Raw genomic sequence first — 24,027 nt, 5'->3', positions numbered from 1 at the left:
TTAGCCGCTCCATAAGTCCTTCCGTTGGTTTGGAGTGCCATCTGATTAACAATAATCTTATGATATAACATGTTGTGTTTGAAACCACAACATGTTATATCATAAGAAGAAGAAAAGTTAACATTGTGAGTTTGAAAAAAACAATAAGAAAATCATTCACAATTGATTGGACGCGTTGCTTTTTCCATTTCGAACGGCGCCTAATCACGTGAAGATCCGTGTCGTGTAAAGATATCTAACAGTAAACTATGCCAAAGACGTGGAAGCTTTTTTTATTAGTTTTACTTACGTGGAAGCCTTCGCCCGGGGGGCGGCTCCGTCGTGGCTGTCCGAGTCGGAGGGGGGCCGGGGGGGGCGCGCGGGGGGCGACACGTGTCCCGCGCCGCCCCCCGGGAGGCTGCCGATCACGAACTCCTCCTCGTACTCCACCACCTCGTCCAGTTGCCACGGACTGTCAACGAGAAAGTATGTATAGAAATCAAATCAAAATATCTTTATTCATGTAGGTCTATTACAGATTCTTATGATATGTCAAATCTACCGTCAATTCGGAGTGCTTTCAAGCTGAGAAGAACTGACAAGAAACTCAGCTCTTATTGTTGTCAAATGTTATAAAATGAGCTTGTACATGTTCACAAAAATACAGATTTAAAATTAATTACTAATATTTAAAACGCGAAAGTTTGTGAGTATGGATGTTTGTTACTCTTTACACAAAAACTGCTGAATGAATTTTGATGAAACTTTACAATAATATAGATTATACATCAGAATAACACAGGCTATAAATTTCACGCGGTTGAAATCTCGGGCACAGCTAATAAATAATAATTCTAAAATAGCTTAAGAGTCGGCAACACGCATGTGACTTAATCTTTCTAGCGTCTATAGGCTAAGTAACCGTTTACCATCAGATGAGCCGTATGCTTGTTACCCACTTACGTAGTATAAAAACGTGTATAACAGTATGGTGTATACCACACACAAATTTTTTGTTTGATATTGCTCCCTTCACCGGAGAGTCAAAAATATTTATATGTATTTATTTATATAATCTTTATTGAACTAGGAAAATTACGTTAATAAAATTAATAGAGTAATTAAAATTAAGAGGGTACAAAAGGCGGCCATATTGCTTATGCAATCTATCTAATATCAATTAACACAGTATTTTTGGTATCAATTATATTTGAACTCACGATCTCTTGGGAGTCTTACCGCTCCGAATTAGGATTCAGGGTGATAAACCACTTGGCACTATGCGCTACCTAATATATTTTTAAGTTTTTTTTTATTTCTAGTTTGCACATAAATAGTAATAAAAATACTCACGTTGTATTTAAGTGGTTATATTTCCACCCTTGATCGACAATACCTGTAACAAAATGATATTCTAATTTGAAAATAAGATTATAATAATATAATAGATAATAATAACTCTATATTGCGCACAGATAAAGAAAAATTAAGTACATTGTGTAATAAGTGTGTAGTAAGTACGAAGTATTTTACAAAATAAAATTAATAACACAGGCAAAAGGCGGTCTTATCGCTGTTAGGAATCCGTTACAGACAACCTAGTATAGGTAGAGAGTATTTATATAGAGAGAAGGCAGGAGGCGCACACTAGACACTATATCTCATATACACTTACATAAAAACCTACGTTTTATATACTTAAACTAGGTACTCGCCTTCGCCCGGGTGTACGTGTATTATATATATAAACCTTCCTCTTGAATCATTCTATCTATTAAACAAAACGGTTTCAAAATCCATTGCCCCGTTTTAAAGATTTAAGCATACATAGAGACGAACAGACAACGACAGCGACTTTATTTTATACTATGTAATGATAAATAGATTTACACACTAATACATCATTACATAATATAAAACAAAGTCGCTGTCTCTGTCTGTCCGTCCCTATATATGCTTAAATCTTTAAAACAACGCAACGTATTTTGACACGGTTTTTTAAACAGATTCAAGAGGTAGGTTTATATGTATAATACATGTACATCCGTGCGATTAATAGATAGAGTGATTCAAGAGGAATGTTTATATGTATAATACATGTACACGCGTGCGAAGCCGGGGCGAGTAGCTAGTATTATATAAAAATACTACATATTGGATGAGAACAAAAGGAAATTCAGGTATAAATACGCAAATAGTAATCAAGGCCGGCATAGCCCGAAGAATTGCAAAACTGAAATGGCAATGGGCAGGGCACATAGCTCGTAGGACAGATGGCCGCTGGGGCAGTAAAGTCCTCGAGTGGCGACCACGGACCGGAAGACGCAGCGTGGGAAGGCCTCCAGCAACGTGGACCGACGATCTGGTCAAGATCGCTGGATGGCATTGGATGCGAGCAGCGCAGGACCGATCACCGTGGAGATCTTTGGAGGGAGGCCTTTGTTCAGCAGTGGAAGTCTTCCGGGCTGAGATGATGAAGCAAGGACTACAAGCACCATAACCCGTGTGTTAACATTCCAGAAGACTAATATATCCTACCTCTTACCCTGTAACATCACTGCCTAATCTGCACCCTACAAGCGAAACAGCTTACAAAGCAAGCTGCTTTGCGGCTGAATTACGTGAGACTGATACACGCAGACGAGTTTCTTCTGTATTCTATATAAAGCCAGGTAACGGAATACTTTACCCACCATCAAGGGTCTGCGCGTGGAGGTCCTTGTGGAAGAATCTGGGCACCCATGGAGCCACCAGGTTCCTGGCGCGAGCTCTCTGAGCCTCCTCTATTATTGTCTTCTCTTCTGTTGCAGCCACCTGGAAGAGAAACAGGATTTTTCTTTAATTAAATAGAATGACAAACAAACTGACCGACCAATTGGTGGTAAGTTAGCTATATACAGTATATATATATAAAGCACCATCTTCAACTGACCCATAGTATACTTAAATATAACGTCATACGTGCTCAATACTTAAATATATATTATGTATACATACTCGTACATTATGTATATATTCACAAAAACATATCTATGTGTACATGTATATCAGTTGTCTAGTACCCATAACACAAGTTCTGCTTAGCTTGGGACTAGATGGCGCTGTGTAAATTGAACAGAAATATTATTATTTCATATTGTTTTGTAAATGTATACATAATATACATATAAAACACCCAAATCAATACAAACACTCATGCTCAATAATAAACGTTTGCATTTTGCGAGGAATCAAACCAATGAGCATCGGATAAGATAGTATTGATCCACTACACCACCTAGAGCGCCATTAGTATTGATAATTATTTAGTCTCTCTGACCTGATCATCATTTCCGATGGCTTCAGACACCTTCAGCCAGAGCCGCTGCGATTCATACTCTTGCTGATGGTCCAGGGTCATCAGGTACCGCGGCAATCGCTGGTCCTTCAGTAAGGCCACGTCTAGAAGGTTGCTTTCCTCCTGTAATGGTAAAATCATAGAAAAATTAATAATAACCAAAGAGAATTCACACAGCGTTATCTAATACCCATAACACAAGTATTAGGGTATTAGATGTCGCTATTAAAACGTTTAAACGAGTTCAAAGCTTCATTTTGCATTTCACTGCTACAATCTGAACTAGATTGCGCTAAGGTCATTACAAATTCTGAACGCCTTATTTCCTACGGTTAACTTTTAAACGTGGTTAAAGCAGCTGTCTGTTGTCAAATAGTCGTCAATCAAATTTTTGACAATATAATATCAGGAATAAAAATAATTGTAAGTAGTGTAAAAAAATCTTTAATAAAATAATGTTTTACCTTGTTTATAGGTAAAGGTTGTTGCTATATATTTTGTAGTCAACAGAACTTATTAAATTAAAAAAACTTGTCCTAATGATCACAGGACTGAATTGCAAATACATGTATCTTAAAATAATACCCATTGCATCAACTATTATTTTATGAGCGTGTAACAATGTGAACGAATGAAAATCTAAACTTCATTTTGATAAACGCGATCTGTACAACGCTGGTGAATTCCATTTACAGTAAAACGAGATCAACGTCGTTCTTTTTTTCGAGTTTACGCTGAACTCCGTTTCCTTGAACATGTTTATACTACGATTGGTGAAATCCAGAGTTAGTGTCTAATAAATAATTGTGATAGACAACAATAACGTTTTAGTATATATATATATATAGTATATAAGAAAACATGTCTTACCCCAGTTTTCTTGTCTTTTATGTCTATTTTCCCGTCCCAATAACCTTCTATTGTGGCAACTGTGTCCTTCCCTTTCTTGATTCGTCCGGATATTGCATTTGTCTGCTCAGCGCTGCCCAGGAACGACTAGAAAAAAGACAAATTCAAAATATCTTTATCCATGTAGGTCTATTACAGACTCTTATGATATATTAAATCTACCGTCAGTTTGCAATGATTTCGAGATGAGAACTGATATAAAACTCAGCTCGTATTCTTTTCAAATAAATGTTTTACATGTTTACAATAATACAGATTCATTTTTAATTATAAATTTGGGAGAACAGAGTGACCACCAGCATATGCTATTGCAATAGCAAATAGTTCAATCAGCGTTCGTAACCTGAACAGACCAGTTCAGCTATATGCAGTCTATCACTTTCCAACCAACAATCTTTACATAGTATAAAAAATAGTATAAAAAGAAAGTCGCGTCCGGTGTCTGTTCGCTTAGATCTTTGAAACTACGTAACCGATTTCAATACAGTTTTTAGCATAGAGTGATTCAAGAGGAAGCTTTATCTGTAATACATGTACACCCGTGAATAGTCAGGGCGTGTCGCTAGTTATCTACAAATAAAATACAAAACTTACCCTTAACTTAAATTCTATATCAGCATGGTATCCCGTATCCGAACATAATATGTGTACCTAGAAAAATATAACATAAGACTTATTGTAAATGTAGTAAACCTATATTATAAACAAACTGTAGTACACAACTATATTTTTTATGTAATTATAATAATTATTGTTACGGAAGGACTGTAGTAAGGCTGGTTTAAAATGAGACACGTTCCTTGATCTGGTAAAATATGTGTAATCAGCTCACTATCAAAAAAGAATAGAATAGAATAGAAAATCATTTATTAAAATAAACTTAATTTAAGTACTTTTGAATAGTCAAATTTTTTTTTAAATCTACCGCTTATTCGGAAAGCTGTCTCATCACAAGAAGAATAAGCAAGAAATTTGTGTGTTGCTCTTTTAAACAATCCTTGTAAGTTCACATTTTACAAGTTGAAACGTGTGAATACAATATACCAGCCAGCACTAATTTATTTAGGCTCAAATATAAAAACACAATAAGATTAAATCAGTAGTAGTGATAAGAGCAGACCAGTCCCTACAAGCAGCACTCGTTCACGAGTATGACGGATGAGCCAGCCATCACTGCGCTCGACCATATTTTAGGGAGCCCAATGATCCGGCCCACCACGCCGCCACATGTCTGGACATTTTAGTGAGCATGACTACTCATTCCACTCGACCACGTCACAGCTACAAAAATTACTACATATATGGTAGTTACAGTATTCGAACTTTACATGAGGATGCATGCAGCAATCAATACAAAAGCCGCTACGCTATCATATATCAAGAAAGCAGTATGAAAAGGTAAAGACAATCAATATGGCATAAGAAAACAAACGGTATATAAAAACAGAACGTTAAAATATAAAATTTAAAAATATATAAAAAACATAAAAACTATCAAAAAGGCTGCCATCGACAACAATGATGATACGGTCTCGGTGGTCTAGCGGTTAAGACACCGTCTTAACTCCACTATTTCTCCGTTCCTTACTGTTCAAAGTATAATGCTGGCCATCAGGAATTAATTGTTTGTACATTTGTATAGAATGTCACTTTTAATATCTCAGGAATTTTCTTATGTCAACGTGTAAACTTTATCATTTTAATATATTTTAACATTTAATCTACTGCTGCTTTCTCTTATTTCCAAAACTTACTCCTTATTTGCCAATACAATCGAATTTCAACGTAAAGTGGAACCTAAGAACCTAGGAGAGTGCAGTTTCATGTTATTCCAATTGAATCTAAACCTAATCTAACCTAATCTAACCTAACCGAAAAATGAGGAGAGGGGATTGTTAGTATTGTGGACTAATGATCCCATTGCTAGCATAGCAATGTACCATGTCAGGTCGACCTCCACGCGGTTCCCCCTAGAAACCATCGTGATAAATTCCCGGTAAATTTGTCACGTTAGGCTAACTGATCTGACTTCATGTTCATCTTATCATCCTCCACTGGTGCCCCGCCAGCGTAGACCGTTAGCGCAGGCGGGTGCACCATTCCATTATCATCCACTAAAAAAAAACCGAAACATGGAACCTAAGTGGTCTCGGACAGTGCAGTTTCAGAGGAGCTTCCTCCCGCGTACACTTACATTGTGGAATGAACTACCTGCCGAAGTTTTCTTGAGAGAGTACAGTATGTGGTTTTTCAAGAAGATTATATTAAGGTTTCTTAATGGTCGACAACTCGCACGTGACACCCCTGATGTTTATCATCAGATAGGCCGTATGGTTGTTTGCCACCATTATAGTATAAAAAAAATTTACAGTATTATGTGTAATGACATACCTTCCCCCCGAGCTCCATGCTGAGTGTCCCTATGACGATGCCCTTGCAGTGCGCGTAGGGCGCGGTGGTGACGTACGTCTCACCCCAACTCAGCAAGTGCACCCTCGCACAACCCTCCAATATGGCCGACGTTGAATTACCTGCCGCGAATATGATACATTAAGAATATTTATTTCATATATTTCATTAGACGGTTTTGAATATTTAATAATAATAATAATAACTCTTTATTGCGCATACATAAACATAGGACAGTAAGTACAAAACAATGAAAATATTTAGTGTATGTAACCTAAACCTTCTTCCAAAATTCATCCGAATATTGGAATATAGAATAAAGAGAGACGAAAGCAGCACTCTCTGTTTCACTTGGTTTATTATAGAACCTTAATGAAGACTAATAACTGAAGGGAGTGTACCGACGCCATAGCGAGTGTGGTGAACACAAAGTATAAATGGATCGGACTAAAATGGTCAAATTTAAAGTTGTACTTTTTTTAACTTATTGGATACTTACCATAAAACTTAGATCTAGCTAGTAGGCTCCCTTCTATAACATAACCGTCCTTTCTGTTGGAGACATAGAAGGCTGAGACAGGCGGATGGTGAGAGACCTGGCAACAAGTGAAACACATATTTTTTTAATCTCATGTAATTAGAATTGTGGTATGGGTCGACAGAGTGTCGGTCGCCCTCCTGCAAGACGGACCGATGACATTATAAAGGTGGCCGGGAGTGGATGGATGCGGAAGGCGAAAGAGAGCACATGGTGGAAGTCTATGTCCAACAGTGGACAGACACAAGCTGATGGTGATGGTGATGAATCAGAATTGTAATGGTCCACCTGATGGGGGACCCTCCTTTTTCAGGTTTAAATGGAGGCTTCAACAGTTATATAGAATTTAGTAAAAATTGTGTTACCTAAATAAAGAATTATCAATTTTGAATTTCATGGTAAAGGGCCGTTCAAGTATTAAGTAAGCAGATTTGTTACAATTATTTACAATCCTTCTTTTCAGCAAAAGTATGCAAAGCTCTTAGGGGTAAAAATCAATATATAGGGGTCTTAGGCGCTCAAAGGGGTAAAAAAGAATATATAAACAATTAATGTATTGTTTTTTTAGCAAAGACAATGTGAGGGTTGCCATTCGTGTATAAAAGTAAATAAATATCGATGACGTAATCATGATCTAGACTCCCCACTCCGCATGTCATCCAAATAAGCAAAAGCAAAGCGGAACAAACAAACAAACAGACAAAAATTGTATAAAATATTATTTTGGTGTGTGTACCGTATTTATATTTATATGTATATGTAGTAAAAATGGTTATTTCAACATATAGATACACCTTTACTTTAGATACATACAATTTTATTTATATGTATAGATTTTGTTTCAAAATTCACCATTCAATCATATGTCATTCCTCAATTACTTTTATGAGTTTTATGTTCTATGGTTTTCTTACCTGTTCTGCTATATAATACGTATAAGTGTCAGTGTTGCGATGTTTCCAGCAGCACCTGAAGGTTTCCCCCAGCACCGGGTTGTACGGCTTCTTCAACCCCTTCGGCTTCCGGTACAACCCCGAGAGGTACCACCTCAGCACGCATTTAAACCTTTGGTACGGGTCTTCTATATTTTGGGCTCTGGAAAAAAATAACGACATCTTTTTCAACTGATTACAACAAATATTCGACGGTGTCAATGATCTAGCGGTTTAAGACACTGCCTTACTTCCAATGGTCGCGGGTTTGATTCCTCGCACGACACAAACATTTGTATTCGTGAGCATGATAATTTGAACCAGTCAAGGTGTTTACTATGTATAATATATATGTAATTACGAAAAAAAACAATGTATTTGTATCAGTTATATAGTACCCAAAAACAAGCTTTAGCTAGATTAACTTTGGTCTAGATGGCTCTGTGTGAATTGTCCGTGCGAAGTCGGGGTGGATAGCTAGTAACTTATAAAGCAAGCTGCTATGGCTGAAATAGGGGAGACTAGGGGTTAAAAAAATCCAGTATATCCCTCACGTCTATTGTCAGCATCGCAGGGGCTCATTACCCCTCTTACCCTTCATCTGCGACTGCAGAGGTAATACTCAATATTTATTGCATTCCTTTATATTCACAGAGAAATGTTTTTCTTGCTTTATTATTACCTATATAGCTTAGACGAATATATTCTTTTAAGCTATTCATGCGCCACCAACAACTTTTGTTGTTTTTCCCTACCTAAAGATTGTCTGTAAAAGATTGTTTGCTGGCGATAGTCCGCCTTTTGTACATCTATATCTATTGTCTGTGTAATTCTATGTGTACAATGCTATTGAAGTTTGTAATCTCATATACAGAAAAAGAAAATTATTTGTTACTTAGTAACGGTTGTTTGCAGGAGAATAAAATTTACATCTTTACACCGTCTAGCTTCACGAGTACGAGGAAGTCTGGCTGTTCGCGACATTGCCGAAAAATGCAGGAAAGCAGGCTGCAGGATGCGCACGTGAAACGAAGACCACCTGACTACGCTGGCAATCTGGCGCTACAGCTTTCCATCCCGGGTAAAAGAGGCAGAGGCAGACCAAGGAGGGAGTGGGAAGAGGTAATTGCTGGAGATATGGTGGAGTGCAAGGTTTCTGAAGGCGATGTCTGCGACAGGGAAAAGTGGCGAAGAAAAACAAGGAAAGCTGACCTCACCACCATGTGGGATACATAGCTGGGAGGAGAGAGAGAGAGAGAGAGAGAGAGAGACCGTCTAGCTTCAGGCCTCCCTTCCCCGCTGAGCTTACTGGGCACGTGCTCAGGGCCCCGCGATGGATTGAGGCGCCCTAGTCTAGTCTCCACTCCATTACCATAGCTACTACATATCCGATAGATACTCTACTCTCGCCTGAAAATCAGTCTTAACAAATGCACTGACTATGGTCAATTTGTTCGTTTTTGACATTTTTTTAATATAAATGTCTAGTAAGAACTTGAAACCCTCACATAACGACTTTTTAAAATTTGTTTGTCTGGTTTGTTGTAAACATAGGCCTTCTACATATCTCTAAAAAGTCATGTTCAAATATGACTTTCGTGTATTCTAACAAAATAGTGCTTTATTACTATGGTCATAGGGGCTCTATTATCCTAACGTGACCAGGGCCTCTAATAGGTGAATGACGGCTCTGTCTAGCTTGTTTCTCTAACATGGTATATAACAGAGAGGTAAAAACTACGATTTATACACACAAATCCTCTTCAAAATTACAACTTTATCTATGGATAATTTATCGGGATGGCAAATTACGGCAATTGGACATTCCAGATGGAAATGACACTCATATATGAAGATTTTAACTATTGCGTTGTCGCTACTAAAAAAAAAATACACTCATACACGAACTACTACTCAAAATGAAGAACCCGAATGCACGGACAAGCAAATCAGGACAACGTTTGTAAATAAATAAATAAAGATATTTATAATTGACTAACTACTCGCCCGGGTTTCGCACGGGTGTACATGTATTATACAAATAAACCTTCCTCTTGAATCACTATATTTATTTTAAAAAACCTGCGACAAAATCCGTTGTGTAGTTTTAAAGAATTAAGCATACATAGAGACAGACAGCGACAGCGACTTTATTTTATACTATGTAATGATGATACATAAATTAATATAGACCCTGCATACTGCAGACTATTATTATAAACTTTGCTGCAGTATTGATTCTGGCCTATACAACAGGGGGCGTATTATGAACTCTTTAAAATCCAGTCAGTTTCCAGGCAGTTCAGTTTACGGCCTTAAACTGAATTGTTCTTTTTCGTATTATGAGGGTCCAAATTCAAACCGTATTCTGCCTGGATAGTTTGTCTCTGGCTGGTTAGTGGATTTTCTCGCGCTGCGTTCGGATACGCATACATTCGTTGCAGCGTTAAGTCGAGTTTTTGTATATCACTTTTTGGACAAAATATTAATTAAATAAATGTAAATTAAATATAGAAAACAGTAAATAAGATACAATGGTAGAATTTGTGTAATATACAAAAATATTCCAGACAGTTTTATTGCCTTTTTTAATAATTCGGATTTATTTGTAAAAAATATTTTCATTGTAATATCCAAACGAACTTTGTGCATCTACTACTTAAAATTACGCGCAAAGTACTTAATTCTGATTTTAATGTACAATTTGAAACTTAGTCTTTCCATAACTTTATACGCAAGTTAAATTTAATAATTCAATTATTGTGAAAAATATACCTAATGTAACGTAAGTATTCCTAACATTTTCTTAGTAATGTTTTTTTTTAAAATGATGCAAATATTTGTACATTTATCTAACTAAATTGTAGATCACGGACTGAAACCTCTCGCCAACGTCGTGTATCGTACCGGTAATTTGAAATTATATGGGATTTTTAAAATCCCATAGGGAAATATCAAGTGGCTTTAATAAGTCCGCCCGAGAATACCATACCAATCGCTTGTGTGAGGACGTCGCTCAACAATTAAACTCTTTAGGAAAAGGGGGTTTTAAAGACTGGAAAGGATTGTCAAGTTTAAGTGTTATAAGGTAACCATCTGAATTTTAATTTATTTCATTTAATAGGAATCTCAGTAAAATCTGAAATACATGTATCTATGCAAATAAATTGAAGTATCTGTTTGTTATTTTGAAGTTCACCATACAACAGCTTTTCATTAAATTCATACATATATAAGGTAAGATAAATGACATTAAAAAAAATATATTTGTCTGTTCGTTTGTTTGTTCATGCTAATCTTTGAAACAGCTGGACCAAATTTGAGGGATACTTTCACTGTCATATGTAATGAGTTGTGTAAAGGAGTAACTTAAGTTACTTTTATTTGAGATATTTATTTTAACAAAAACTAGGTATGCCATATGGACAAAATCATAGGTAATAACTAGTATATAATAAAATTATCATATCCCTTTAATTATAACTACCAATAAAAGACATAAATTATGTAGCTATATCATTTATTATAAAAACAAATAATTAAAACATTGGCCTATTAACAATATTATTATTTATAAATGTTTCAATTTCTTAGTTCCACAACTAAACAACATGGGTTTGTCTAGCAGCTAGACCTTCATTTAGTTCTCTATAAGAGCTCAAAGTACATGTAGGCATCTAAATCTAGAAGCCCAATTGTGCTCTCAATGATATTCCATGTTCTTCCAGTGTAATATGCTTCTTGTGGTCCTGGTATAGCATTTGAGATGGGAGTATACTTCTCTAAAGCATATCCTGGTTCTCCTAAAAAAAAACAACATATATACTATAATATTAATATTTATTTACAAAAAGTATTATTTCATTAAAAACACAGCACAATAACTGTTGGTGCTGATAAATAACTATGTTTCTAAATTACTGAAGTTTACAGCTTAGATGTAATGATGTTTGTAGTTTCATAATAAAATTTTGTGCTTACCAAGTAATCATAAGGATTTATTCCAGCTTAAGTCCTCTAGATGTTGCTTAGTGCCTCTGGTTTGCCCAAATGTCATGAGTAGCTCCAGTTCCAGTTGGCATCCACACTTATAATCTCCATGTCAGCATTACTAACCTAAATTTTTTTTCCAGATTAATTACATAGATGAAGATTATTTGAAACATAACAGAATAATTAATGGATAAATATTATTTGAAACATATGAGATTAATTACATGGATACAGATTATTTGAAACATATGTCTAAGTGTTATGGTCATTTAATATTTAAGTAAACAATTTATTGTGAGTATATTAGTAGCTTTAGAGATGTATAATCATTAACATATTTTGCATGTCTAAAATCTTGTTTATTGTTAATTTATATAATTATATTAAAAAAAGATATTAAAAGTGCTTATATTATTAAACATGTCTTTTAATTTATATTTCACTTACCAATTATATATTTAATGAATGGTATTGTTTTCTACAGCAATATCTCTTCTTAATTTACAATTGGGTGGCATGTGTACAGTCAAATACAGCCCAATACACCCAGCATTCCAAATTCCAATTATAAAACCTAAAATATAATTAATTTAATTTAATTAATTGTCCTCGGAGGAAATTGCCGGAGAGACTGCACATCATCAGACTGTTGGCTTTACTTGTATGCATACATTTTACCATATATATTATCACTATATCATATGGTATGGTACATGGTACTCATAGATGTATTTGCAACAATAACAGTTGCTAATTGTATAGAAATAGACACCTTTGAATATTTATTATCTATCCTTTACTCAGATGTCCTTGGAATTTTATATATGTATTTACTTTTGGATGTTGGGTAAATGCAATAAATCGGTTATTTGCCATTGGCTGTGCTAGCGAATGGACAGCAATATCACTAGTAGGCCGTTGATAAATATGCCTGTAGCATAAATAATAATGCTACTAAAATCTGACATAGTCAGCTACTGATTTAGTGAAATAATTACAATACATTTTAGTAAAGTTATATATATACCTTAGTTTCCACTGGTAGGTCTGTAAATTTCGATGATACCGGCATATGAGTTCACACGCATATTACGCACCAAATCTTTATTGAGATTATAACGTTTTATAAATTGTTCATTGTCTATATCAATTGGATTGGATTGGTCGCGTAATCGCCGTCTTTTCACTTTCCTTCCTTCTTTTTCGTAGGGTGCACACATTTCCAAAAACTCCAATACTTCGAGTTCATCACACAATTAAAATTAAAACGAAACAAAAACAATCGAAATAACTGCACAAACATGTTTTAAACATAATAAAAACTGACATAGAAATAGAAATAATAACCAAATTACAATAATGAAGCTATAAATTAGAAAACAATTCTATAAAAGCTAATATGAAGCCACCGTAAACTGAATTGTTTTTAAACGGTCTTTTTGACAGTTGCGTCCGCTTAGATCTGTCAAATGAAACGCTCATAATACGAAATAGCCGGTCAGTTTTCGGGCAGAAGACGTTCAGCTGTCACGTGACCGCTGACTGGCTGGCTAATAGCGTTCGTAATACGAAATTGCCAGGCAGTTCAGTTTAAGCCGTAAACTGAATGGGAATAAGAGTTCATAATACGGCCCCAGGCCCTATCTGAGAGGTATATTTTTTATTTTTATTTATTTATCTATTTCAGGCTACTAGGCCCATATTATAAATATTTTATAGACTAAAATACATATAAAATAATATAGAATTACTAGCAGTCTCGGCAAACGTTGTTTTGCCTTACAATAAAAAAAAATTAGGGGTGGACTACCCCTAACATTTAGGGGGATGAAAAATAGATGTTGGCCGATTCTCAGACCTACTCAATACGCTCATAAAATTTCATGAGAATCGGTAAGTTTCGGAGGAATATGGGAACGAAAACTGTGACACGAGAATTTTATATATAAGAAGATATTGAAATTGTCTGTGTGATCACGGCACTGACGGCGGCAATCTGCCACGGTAGCGCCGGTACACCACACCCTTCGGCCAGTAGTCCTCCTCCATGAAGGTGGGCAGCATGTTGGTGGAGACCCGGGCGTACTACGATGGTGGCAATCAAGCATACAGCCCATCGATAGTAAACGATTACTGTAGCCTATGGACGTCTGAAACACCAGGGGTATCACGTGCGCGTTGCCGACCCTTAAGAAACCTTAATATACCCATTTTAAAGACCCCAGGTATTAGAGACTATGCATACAATTTAATAAGAAAAAAACAAACTTACTGTCCTAGTAAATCCGCGTGGTAATAATTATCAGATAGCTTGTCGAGGAACGACCTCGGCTCCAATATGAAGGTGGGCAGCACCACTTTGCTGAGGTCCATGCCGGGACGGACCTGCTTCAATAGGAACCAAAGCAGAGACTTATTCTCTTCTGCCACCTCCTCTACCAATTCTCCAGCCTGTAAAAGATTAAAAAAATATATAATGAGGTACGACATAGTACTGATTTGATGGCCTCGGTGTCTGGACCATCGGCGCCACCACCGGAAGAGGAGACTACCGGTTTAGCACACCGCTTTACTTCTGATGGTCGCGGATTCAAATAAAGATATTTTAAGTAATATATATATATATATTAGAGATGAAACGGATAGCGGTTTGGTCGGATACCGGATATTCGGCCAAGCACGTGGCGTGTGGCGGATATCCGGCATATATATATATAAATAATTTTTTTTACCTACAGAATATACATAGAAAACACTCAGATCAATACAATCAAACAAATATTTGCATCATGAGAGGAATCGAACCCGCAACCATTGGAAGTAAGGTATTCTGCTCAACCGCTAGGCCACGGTGACCCTCAAATATGTAGCCAGGGTAAGGTACAGTTACTCACCACACCAATCTCCCTGTCTGGATCCTCCACGTAGACCCTCTCGATCCTTGATAGGATATCATGCTTCCTGCTCGCCATGTCTGCCGTCTGCTCCTGCAGCCCAACCCTGGAACCCTCGCTGTCGGTATCAGACGCCGCGCCTGCTAACTCTGGAGTGGTGAAGAGGGGAGGTGTAATATGAGCAGAAACTCTACTAGCATCTACTACTAAACAGTCAAAATAGCTTTACTTTATATACTTCAGCGATTCCACTGTTTTGTCCTTTTCTAACGAACTAAATTCCAGTTTGAAAGACAGAGACAAAACTATGCTCGTTTATATTTTTCTATTTATGATAGAGCTATGTAATATATGTTATGTAGATTCCCCACTCTAGCTGCGTACAAACATTACAAACTAAGTGAAAATCAAAATTACTTTTAAAAATTGCTATATTTATCAGACAAACTAGCTTCCTATAAGCATAAGAAAGTTACCATATGAATCACGGCATAAATCAAAAATGGGCGGACTCTGTCTCCGTACGAACATTGTATAATAAGTCAAAATACGCCACTTTGAAACTGAAGTTTTGCCCTATTTAATAGAAATAGAAATAGAAATAATCTTTATTCAAATAAACTTAATATCAGCACTTTTGAACAGTCACATTTTTTTATTCTACCCCTCATTCGGAACGCAGACTCATAAAGAATGAGCAAGAAACTTGTGTGTTGCTCTTTTATAAATGTTGTTTTAAATAGATTTACATTAACAAGGATTAGGCATGCGACAATCAACATAGCAACCGCTACGCACTTAACCTCTGTTCAATCAGATAACATTGTCAGCGCTATGAATTTTAAGTTAGATATTTTCTACAAAAAAACAATTATCATTTATAAATTCTTAAATTTTATAATAAGCTTTTAACTGAATATTTTATAAAACTTTTGAATCTTTTTTCTGGCAAATTGAGTGCATTTATCAGACGGACTCGAGCTCCGTATCAGACTCTTTAAGTGACTTTACACTTGACTTTTATTCGATGGTTTAGGCGTGCTCTCCCCTGGACCATCGAGAACGTCAAGGTAGTTGAATTTAGCAGTGCAGATGTCTTAAAGTAGTCCTAAGAGAGAGAAAACTAAACACCATCCTTCTTCCGGGATTTTCGTCCTTATATTTTTTTAATTAAAATCAAACTAAACTTCATGTCTCGAAAACAAACCTTCGTCACTAACAGATAAGGCATCATTTAGAATAACGCCATTCTTCCATACTCCATTCGTGGTTATATCCGTTGAAATTAAGGAGTCGGCCGAATATTTCCTATCCAACCGCAGTGGCCCAACTTGAGAGGGCTCCGAAAACTGTCTGGTTAATTTTTTTTGAAATTTCAATAGAGAGAATATGCTCGATCTCCTCCTGTCGGGTTTCTCCGTCTTTTCCGTTTTGTCCTTCATTCTTGCTGATGTTTGTGATCCGTAATCCAAAACTCATAGGGACCAAAATGCCTTACTTTAAAATTCCACTTATAGAGCACAGTTCTTTCATAGTTTTCACATTGTTATTTTTTTCTCTTTATGTTTTAAGGCTTTAGATTCTTGCGAATTTGCTTCTTTTAGTAAATATTTTTATGTTATGGGTTTGATGTTAATACAATTTAATCGAGAATTGTTTTGAAGTCGGTTCAAAACTTTCATACTAGTGAACAAAGCAAATATATATATAATAAATGAAGGAAATAATAAATCATTGTAGAGACTAACGCATTATATATGTACATATTAAGATTCTTAAGTTTATAAGTTATATATGTTCAAAGAGCTTTGTAGCCCACTAGTTAACTACCCTTATTCACACTCCAAACGTCTCAAATTCTAATCTGGACGACACAAAAAAATCAACTTGTCAACATTTCCTACTAACTCTCCGGTGATGGAACCACCGATAACAAACATTCAACACGTGCTCTATTAAGTACAAGTATTGAACGTCGCAATTTCGCAGGTACTAGCGTAATTATAATTGTCCAGTGTCGGATTAATGGGCATAAATTAGGTCTACGACAGATAATATAATCTGTATCTATATCACAGATTAGCATAGATAATCCGAGTGTAGATTATAAATTGGGTCGAGTAACGTCAACATAATGCTTTTTTTTTTAATTGGTATGGCGAACAAACTGACATCATATATAAATTAACAGCATCTCGGCTACCACGTAATCATGTGATGCCCGTGATGCCACTCATGCATCACCGTTCTAGACAGAATAAGTCATAATAATAATTCACACAACGTCATCTAGTCCCACGGTCAGCAGAGCTCGTGTTATGGGTACTAGACAACTGATATAAGTACACACAATTTTTTTGTAAATACATATATGTATCTATGTATATTATATACATAGAAACCACCCAGACAAATATAAAAAAATCCAACTCATGAATACAAATGTTTGTGCGAATTCGAACCCGCGACGGAAATAAAGCGTCGTGCTAAACCGATTGCCAATGCTCTTGTGATAATTACTAACACCCAGACCAATACAATTAGATGCATTAATACAAATGTTTGATCGTGTGAGGAATCGAACCTGTGACCATCGGAAATAAAGCGGTATGCCAAACCGCTACACCACTGAGGCCGTCGATGTTTTTCTGATGATTACTACTATGAGTAACATTACATATAAATGTGAATAATATATATCTATGATAAGATATATCTTTTACTCTACTTCCTTTGATTCGTTTTACTTCTATTTATTGATATTATTCTAATTAATTGTGCTAAATCATAGAATTCACTTTTTTTTCGGCCTCGGTGGTCTAGCAGTTTAGCAAACCGCTTTATTTCCGATGTCACGGGTTCGATTCCTCATCTTTCCTCACTCATTACTTTGTAGGTAAAACATTCTTGAGTTTTAAGTCTGACTGACACAAAAATAGTGTTAACACTCCGGTGATGGAAAACACCGACAACAAACCAAACAAATCCGAGAATCGTAAATATAACGTCATACATTGAGGAAGGTAGTGCTAAATACATTTAAATGTAACTCGTTACGTAGGCAACACAGCGAGAATCGAACTCACGATTAAGGTCAATGTAACGAGAGTCAGCAAATAAATATGATATTGTATATTGCGACATATGGTCATATGACCTCATAACCATAGCTGAACGTTGCAGTTAATATAAATATACTACATAATAAACACACAAACTCGTGACAAGCCGAAACTGTCTATCAGTTAATAACCCAAGTAAAAAAGTCAATCATGATGACAGGATTACCATCAGGCGGGCCAAGCTATATAGCATTACGCTACGACCAATAGGAGCGAAGCATCAGTGAAAAATGTTGCAAAAATGTTTACCATCAGGCGGGCCGTCAGCTTGTCTGCCATTCCAATCTATACATATAAATAAAATTAGAGTGTCTGTTTGTAATATTGAAATAAACGTTTTTTACTACATGCATATGAATATAAATACGCTACACACACCAAAATAACATTTTTTACAATTTTTGTCTGTCTGTTTGTTCCGGCTAATATCTGAAATGGCTGGACCGATTTTAACTGGACTTTTTTTGGCAAGTAACTGTACATCAGTATAAGGAGTAACTGAGGCTACATTTATTTTAGAAAAATAAAGTTAAATTCAACATAGACGAAGTCGCGGGAACAGCTAGTTATTATTATTATTATTATTAATAGTTACCATCAGGCAGGCCGTCAGCGTGTTTGCCATTCCAATTACATAGTATAAAACAAAGTCGCTATCGCTGTCTGTCCGTCCCTACGTATGCTTAAAATTTTAAAACTACGCAACGGATTTTATTTTTATATTTATATAACTTCAATACACAAAATACCAAGGAAAAAGTACATATGGCGGACTTAACGCCTTACGGTATTTTCTACCAGTCAACCACAGGTTGTGCAGAGATAAATTGTAGGCGGTGCAAATGTAATCAATAAGAAACAATTTTGCAGTGGTTTTTTTAATACATAAGAGGATGGTTTATATATATAATACATGTACACCCGTGCGAAGCCGGGGCGAGTAGCTAGTAACATAGAAAAATCTGAATAAACAATACATACTGTTAGCTTCAATACCTAAAGAACACTCGGTTGACTAATTTGTTACTTACATTTCATTCATTAAAAGCCATAGTAAGTCACGTGAAGTTGGTGGCGTCACGATTATGCCGCCACCAATAGGAATAGAGATAAAGACCGGGAACAAGGAAGGACGGGCTGCCCTCTTTTTCTCCGACCGAGACGACCAGTCGTGAATGTATATACGCAATTTATCTTCATTATTAAGAAGTAATAAACTAAATGTACTACTGTATCGACGTATCATTTCTGAAACTTCCCAATAATACGTATTGTCCCTGCTAATGATAGTTTTCAATTACCAGACTGTAAACATGTCACAAACAGATGACATTTATGACGTCCCTCTCCATTGTTATTAGATATTACGTCTATGTTAACGCAATTTTTTTTCTCCATCTTTGCCTTCGCAAGTATATACTTATCTTCATTATTACATAGTATAAAATAAAGTCGCTGTCGCTGTCTGTCCGTCCTTATCTATGTTTAAATCTTTAAAACTACGCAAAGGATTTTGAAGCGTTTTTTTTAAAAGAAAGAGTGATTCAAGAGGATGGTTTATATGTATCATGTACATCCGAGCGAAGCCGGGGCGAGTAGCTAGTTACATAGTATAAAATAAAGTCGCTGTCGCTGTCTGTCGGTCCCTATGTATGCTTAAATCTTTAAAACTACGCAAAGGATTTTCCAGTTTTTGTCTTTTTAAATAGTTATTCTTGAGGAGGGTTTATATATATAATACATGTACACCCGTGCGAAGCCAGGGCAATTAGATAGTGTGATATATACAAATCTTACTCGTATTAATATTATAAACGCAGAAATTTGAGTGTATGATTGGATGCTTGTTACTCTGTTCCGCAAAAACTACCGTACGAATTTTGTTGAAACTTTACAGTAATATAGCTTATACATCAGAGTAACATATAGGCTATAATTTCATAAGATATTATGTAAATAGAGCGAAAATAATGATGAATGTTAAGTAAGTGTGATGCAGACAAAGTTGCGTGGGTTAGTAAGTCTAATAGGTATATATTATTTACTTCGTCCGCGTGGAATTTAACTTTATTTTTCTAAAATAAAACTAGCCCAAGTTACTTCTTATTACATCAGCTACCTGCCAAAAAAAGTCCCGTCAAAATCGGTCCAGCCATTTCAGAGATTAGCCGGAACAAACAGACAGACAGACAGACAAAATTAGTAAAATATGTTATTTTGGTGCATGTACCATATGTATTTATATATATGTAGTAAAAAACGGATATTTCAATATTACAAACACACTCCAATTTTATTTATATGTATATATATATACTAACTAGCTGACCCGTGTCGTCTTGCAATATAAATTAAAATCGCTTTTACAAAATAGGGGTTGTTAATAGAAGGGTGAAAATTTAGGGTTGTATAAATATTGATGAAATTTAATATGAATCTAAACAGTATCACAACCATAGACACATACTATCTTTTATCTCAAAAAAAGGCAGACAAAGTCATGGCAACACATGAGTGGTATCGCGGTGTCATATAATAAGGCGAAGTACGTTGTTACTCTATATAATATACTCATGCATATAGGTGACGGTACCATCAGGTGGGCCGTAAGTAAAAAAAATCGTAATACCATCAGACATTTTAAAAGTGACCGTTATCGACCACTTTTACTGTAACACAAAATATTTTCCAATACTATTTGAGGCATATACAAAAGATTCTTATTTATTCCAATTTGGACCATATTCCTATACAAATAAGATTCAATTTAGATGAGCAACGCATATTTTTCTTTATTCCAATATGCACCGTATTTCTATACCTCTAAGATCCATTTTAACAGAGCAATATATTTTATAATCCCACGCTGATAGCAATATGGCGTCGCATATATTATTGTACATAAATGGAGTTGAATGATTGCGAATTTATCTATAATATATACAGGGTGGCCCAGAAGTCACTTTACATTTTGAAAATTAAATAACTTTTTTTCTATTAAATATTTCTTTTTCTCTTTTCAGAATTAAAAAATATAATCCCTGGAAATTTTTATCATGGATAAGTTTACAACAGAACAAAGTGAAGATAATTGAATTTTACTTTGAAAATGGATGGTCAATTGTTGCAACGCAAAGATCGTATATGCGCCATTTTAATGTTCGACATCCCCCTAGTAGACCTGCAATAAGGAACTTAGTGAAGTGTTTTCAACAGCATGACTCTGTTAGTGATAGGAGTACAAGTGGACGAGGTCTTTCAGTACATATACGTGAAAGTACCCTGTATAAAATTGTCGTGTCATAATGTTACATACTCCTCCGAAACGGCTTTACCGATTTTTATCAAATTGTTGTGTTCATATCGGGTAGGTCTGAGAATAGAGGAAGGAAGTAAATAATGAGATGACTGCGAACAGAGATGAATAGAAGAGAAAAACATATTACGACGACCACAAATAAATTGTATAAGGAAGAAGCAGATGATGAGAATCGGCCAACATCTATTTTTCATACCCCTCAGTGATTGGGGTGACCCATACCTAAATAATTTTTTTATGATTTAACATCGAGATGACTGCGAACAGAGATGAATAGAAGAGAAAAACATATTACGACGACCACAAATAAATTGTATAAGGAAGAAGCAGATGATGAGAATCGGCCAACATCTATTTTTCATACCCCTCAGTGATTGGGGTGACCCATACCTAAATAATTTTTTTATGATTTAACATCGAGATGACTGCGAACAGAGATGAATAGAAGAGAAAAACATATTACGACGACCACAAATAAATTGTATAAGGAAGAAGCAGATGATGAGAATCGGCCAACATCTATTTTTCATACCCCTCAGTGATTGGGGTGACCCATACCTAAATAATTTTTTTATGATTTAACATTGAAAAATAATTGTAGTACAAGTTTCTACCTTTCTACCATCAACCCAATTTTTAAGGGTGATATATATTTTTATGGCAAAACAACGTTTTCTGTCTTAGCTAGTTATCTCATATATTTAACTATTTTGCACTTTCGACTACAAAAACTTTCACCCCCTTGCAAATTATTGTACCCTGTATGTTCATCCCTGTTACACCCCTTATCTTCATATCAAATTACATTTCAAAAGGTAAAAAACTTACATACAGATGGGCACACACTTGCGCATTAATATAAAGAATTAAAAACAAACAGATTATTGTATGTGATAAAATAGATAGCCTATGTTCATCCCTATTGTACCCCTTATCATATTCAAATTACATCCGAGTTGGATCAGCTATTTAATCGTAAAAAAGTTAAAAAACAGACGGACAGATGGACACACTTTCGCATTTTACATACATATGTTTATATATATTTAATATGCGATATATATTTATATTGATTGATATATTACATGCGATTATCTTAATCTTAATAATATTATAAACCAGAATGTTTGTAAGTATGGATGTTTGTTACTCTTTCACGCAAAAACTACTGAACGGACTTTGATAAAACTATAATTTAAAAAGATATAATGTAAATTGAGCAAGTGTGAAGCAGACGATGATGCGCGGGTCAGCTAGCATATGCAAACATACGATTTCAAACATAGAGCCCCTTTTTTTATTTGGTTAATATATATATATTTCTATACCAAGATACAAAAACCGACTTTAAGCACATTGTTAAGGATAACTCCTAAACTACTGATCAGATCTTTATCAAATTTATATAGAAACATGAGAAGCACCAAGATTTAAACAAAAATAAAACAAGCAAAATTCGTTGACATTGAAAAAAGTTCCTGAGATGGAATAATCAAGAACTAACTTATAAATCAAGAACACACTTGAATCACTCCACTTTAGCACAGTTTATATTATAAAGATGTTTACTTTTACACGAAAGATAAGGTAGTCAGGAGTAAATAACCTATTACGCCATGCTATATCATAAAATTACACAATTTGAAAACATTTTAACATCAAACCCATAACTTACGCCACATAAAACCATAAAAGTATAACGTAAAAAAGAAGATATAACAATTAAATCAAAATTCCAAATTAAAAACACAATTAATCGAATTCACAACACTAACAACATGATAAAAAAAAAACAATTACAATAAATCACAATTTAAAAAATAAAACCATTCATATTTGGAACGTGTTAATATGATAACAGAGAACACCACGCGTCTGCGCGGGCGATATGCAACTAATGTTTTTCGAAAAAAAATACATTATCTATGGACCAAAATGGCGGTGTCATTTCGACTTAATGGCAATAGTTACAAAGTACATTTTCCTTTGTTATCGCTAATGACTTATTGTGAATAGACGACGTATGGAGGTTAAGGATAAAATAATATTTATTTAGAAGGCTTATTTACTTTGCGGCCAATTGTTTTGTGTTTAATTATGCTGTTATAACATTACAGGTTTATTTCTTCCGCTCAATTAGAATTCTTTATAAAGAAAAAAAAATTCAAATATAGAACTAGTATTAATAACGAACAGCGTTGGTGGTCTAGTAGTTTCGCACATCGCTTTTCTTCCGATGGTCACAGGTTCGAGTATAGTGCAAATATTTGTATTCATGAGTATGTATGTTTGCCCGTACGAAGAACCGAACCTGTGTTAAAACTAGACCACCTTCCAATATATAGGATTGTCGTATATTCACTCTATTCTCCCAAATTTAAAAATGAACCTGTATTATTGTAAACATATGCAACCTTATTTGAAAAGAATACGAGCTGAGTTTCTTGACAAATCTCATCTCGAAATCATTCCGAACTGCCGGTAGATCTGACACATAAGTCTGTAATAGACCTACATGAATGAAGATATTTTGATTTGATTTTATTGTAAACACATTGTAACTTTTTCTGTGACAATTCCCTATTATTATAAGTA

The 24,027-nt window shown here is 35.2% G+C and overlaps 1 protein-coding gene and 1 long non-coding RNA gene across 2 annotated transcripts in view; both read right to left on the bottom strand.

The window, feature by feature from the left end:
• LOC131845242 (oxysterol-binding protein-related protein 8) overlaps window positions 1-24,027 on the bottom strand; it is a 38,110-nt gene that overhangs the window by 777 nt on the left and 13,306 nt on the right. Inside the window, exons 9-19 of the mRNA XM_059194282.1 lie at window positions 14,992-15,140; window positions 14,370-14,548; window positions 8,087-8,267; window positions 7,134-7,230; window positions 6,617-6,756; window positions 4,820-4,876; window positions 4,187-4,312; window positions 3,299-3,439; window positions 2,673-2,793; window positions 1,333-1,375; window positions 290-451 (exon numbers count right to left, since the gene is read on the bottom strand). Coding sequence (XP_059050265.1) covers window positions 290-451; window positions 1,333-1,375; window positions 2,673-2,793; window positions 3,299-3,439; window positions 4,187-4,312; window positions 4,820-4,876; window positions 6,617-6,756; window positions 7,134-7,230; window positions 8,087-8,267; window positions 14,370-14,548; window positions 14,992-15,140 — 1,396 coding nt within the window. The remainder of the gene's footprint in view (window positions 1-289; window positions 452-1,332; window positions 1,376-2,672; window positions 2,794-3,298; window positions 3,440-4,186; window positions 4,313-4,819; window positions 4,877-6,616; window positions 6,757-7,133; window positions 7,231-8,086; window positions 8,268-14,369; window positions 14,549-14,991; window positions 15,141-24,027) is intronic.
• LOC131845243 (uncharacterized) lies at window positions 11,660-12,604 on the bottom strand. Its single transcript, XR_009357629.1, has 3 exons — window positions 12,545-12,604; window positions 12,086-12,220; window positions 11,660-11,907 (listed from the first exon to the last, which is right to left on the bottom strand). It is a non-coding gene; the product is annotated as an uncharacterized LOC131845243 (long non-coding RNA).

This window comes from Achroia grisella, unplaced genomic scaffold (assembly GCF_030625045.1).
Source record: "Achroia grisella isolate CSIRO2021 unplaced genomic scaffold, CSIRO_AGI_Agris_v1 utg461, whole genome shotgun sequence".
NCBI lineage: Eukaryota > Metazoa > Arthropoda > Insecta > Lepidoptera > Pyralidae > Achroia > Achroia grisella.
Note: the sequence above shows the minus strand (reverse complement) of the source record. Positions and strands in the feature narration are given on the sequence as shown.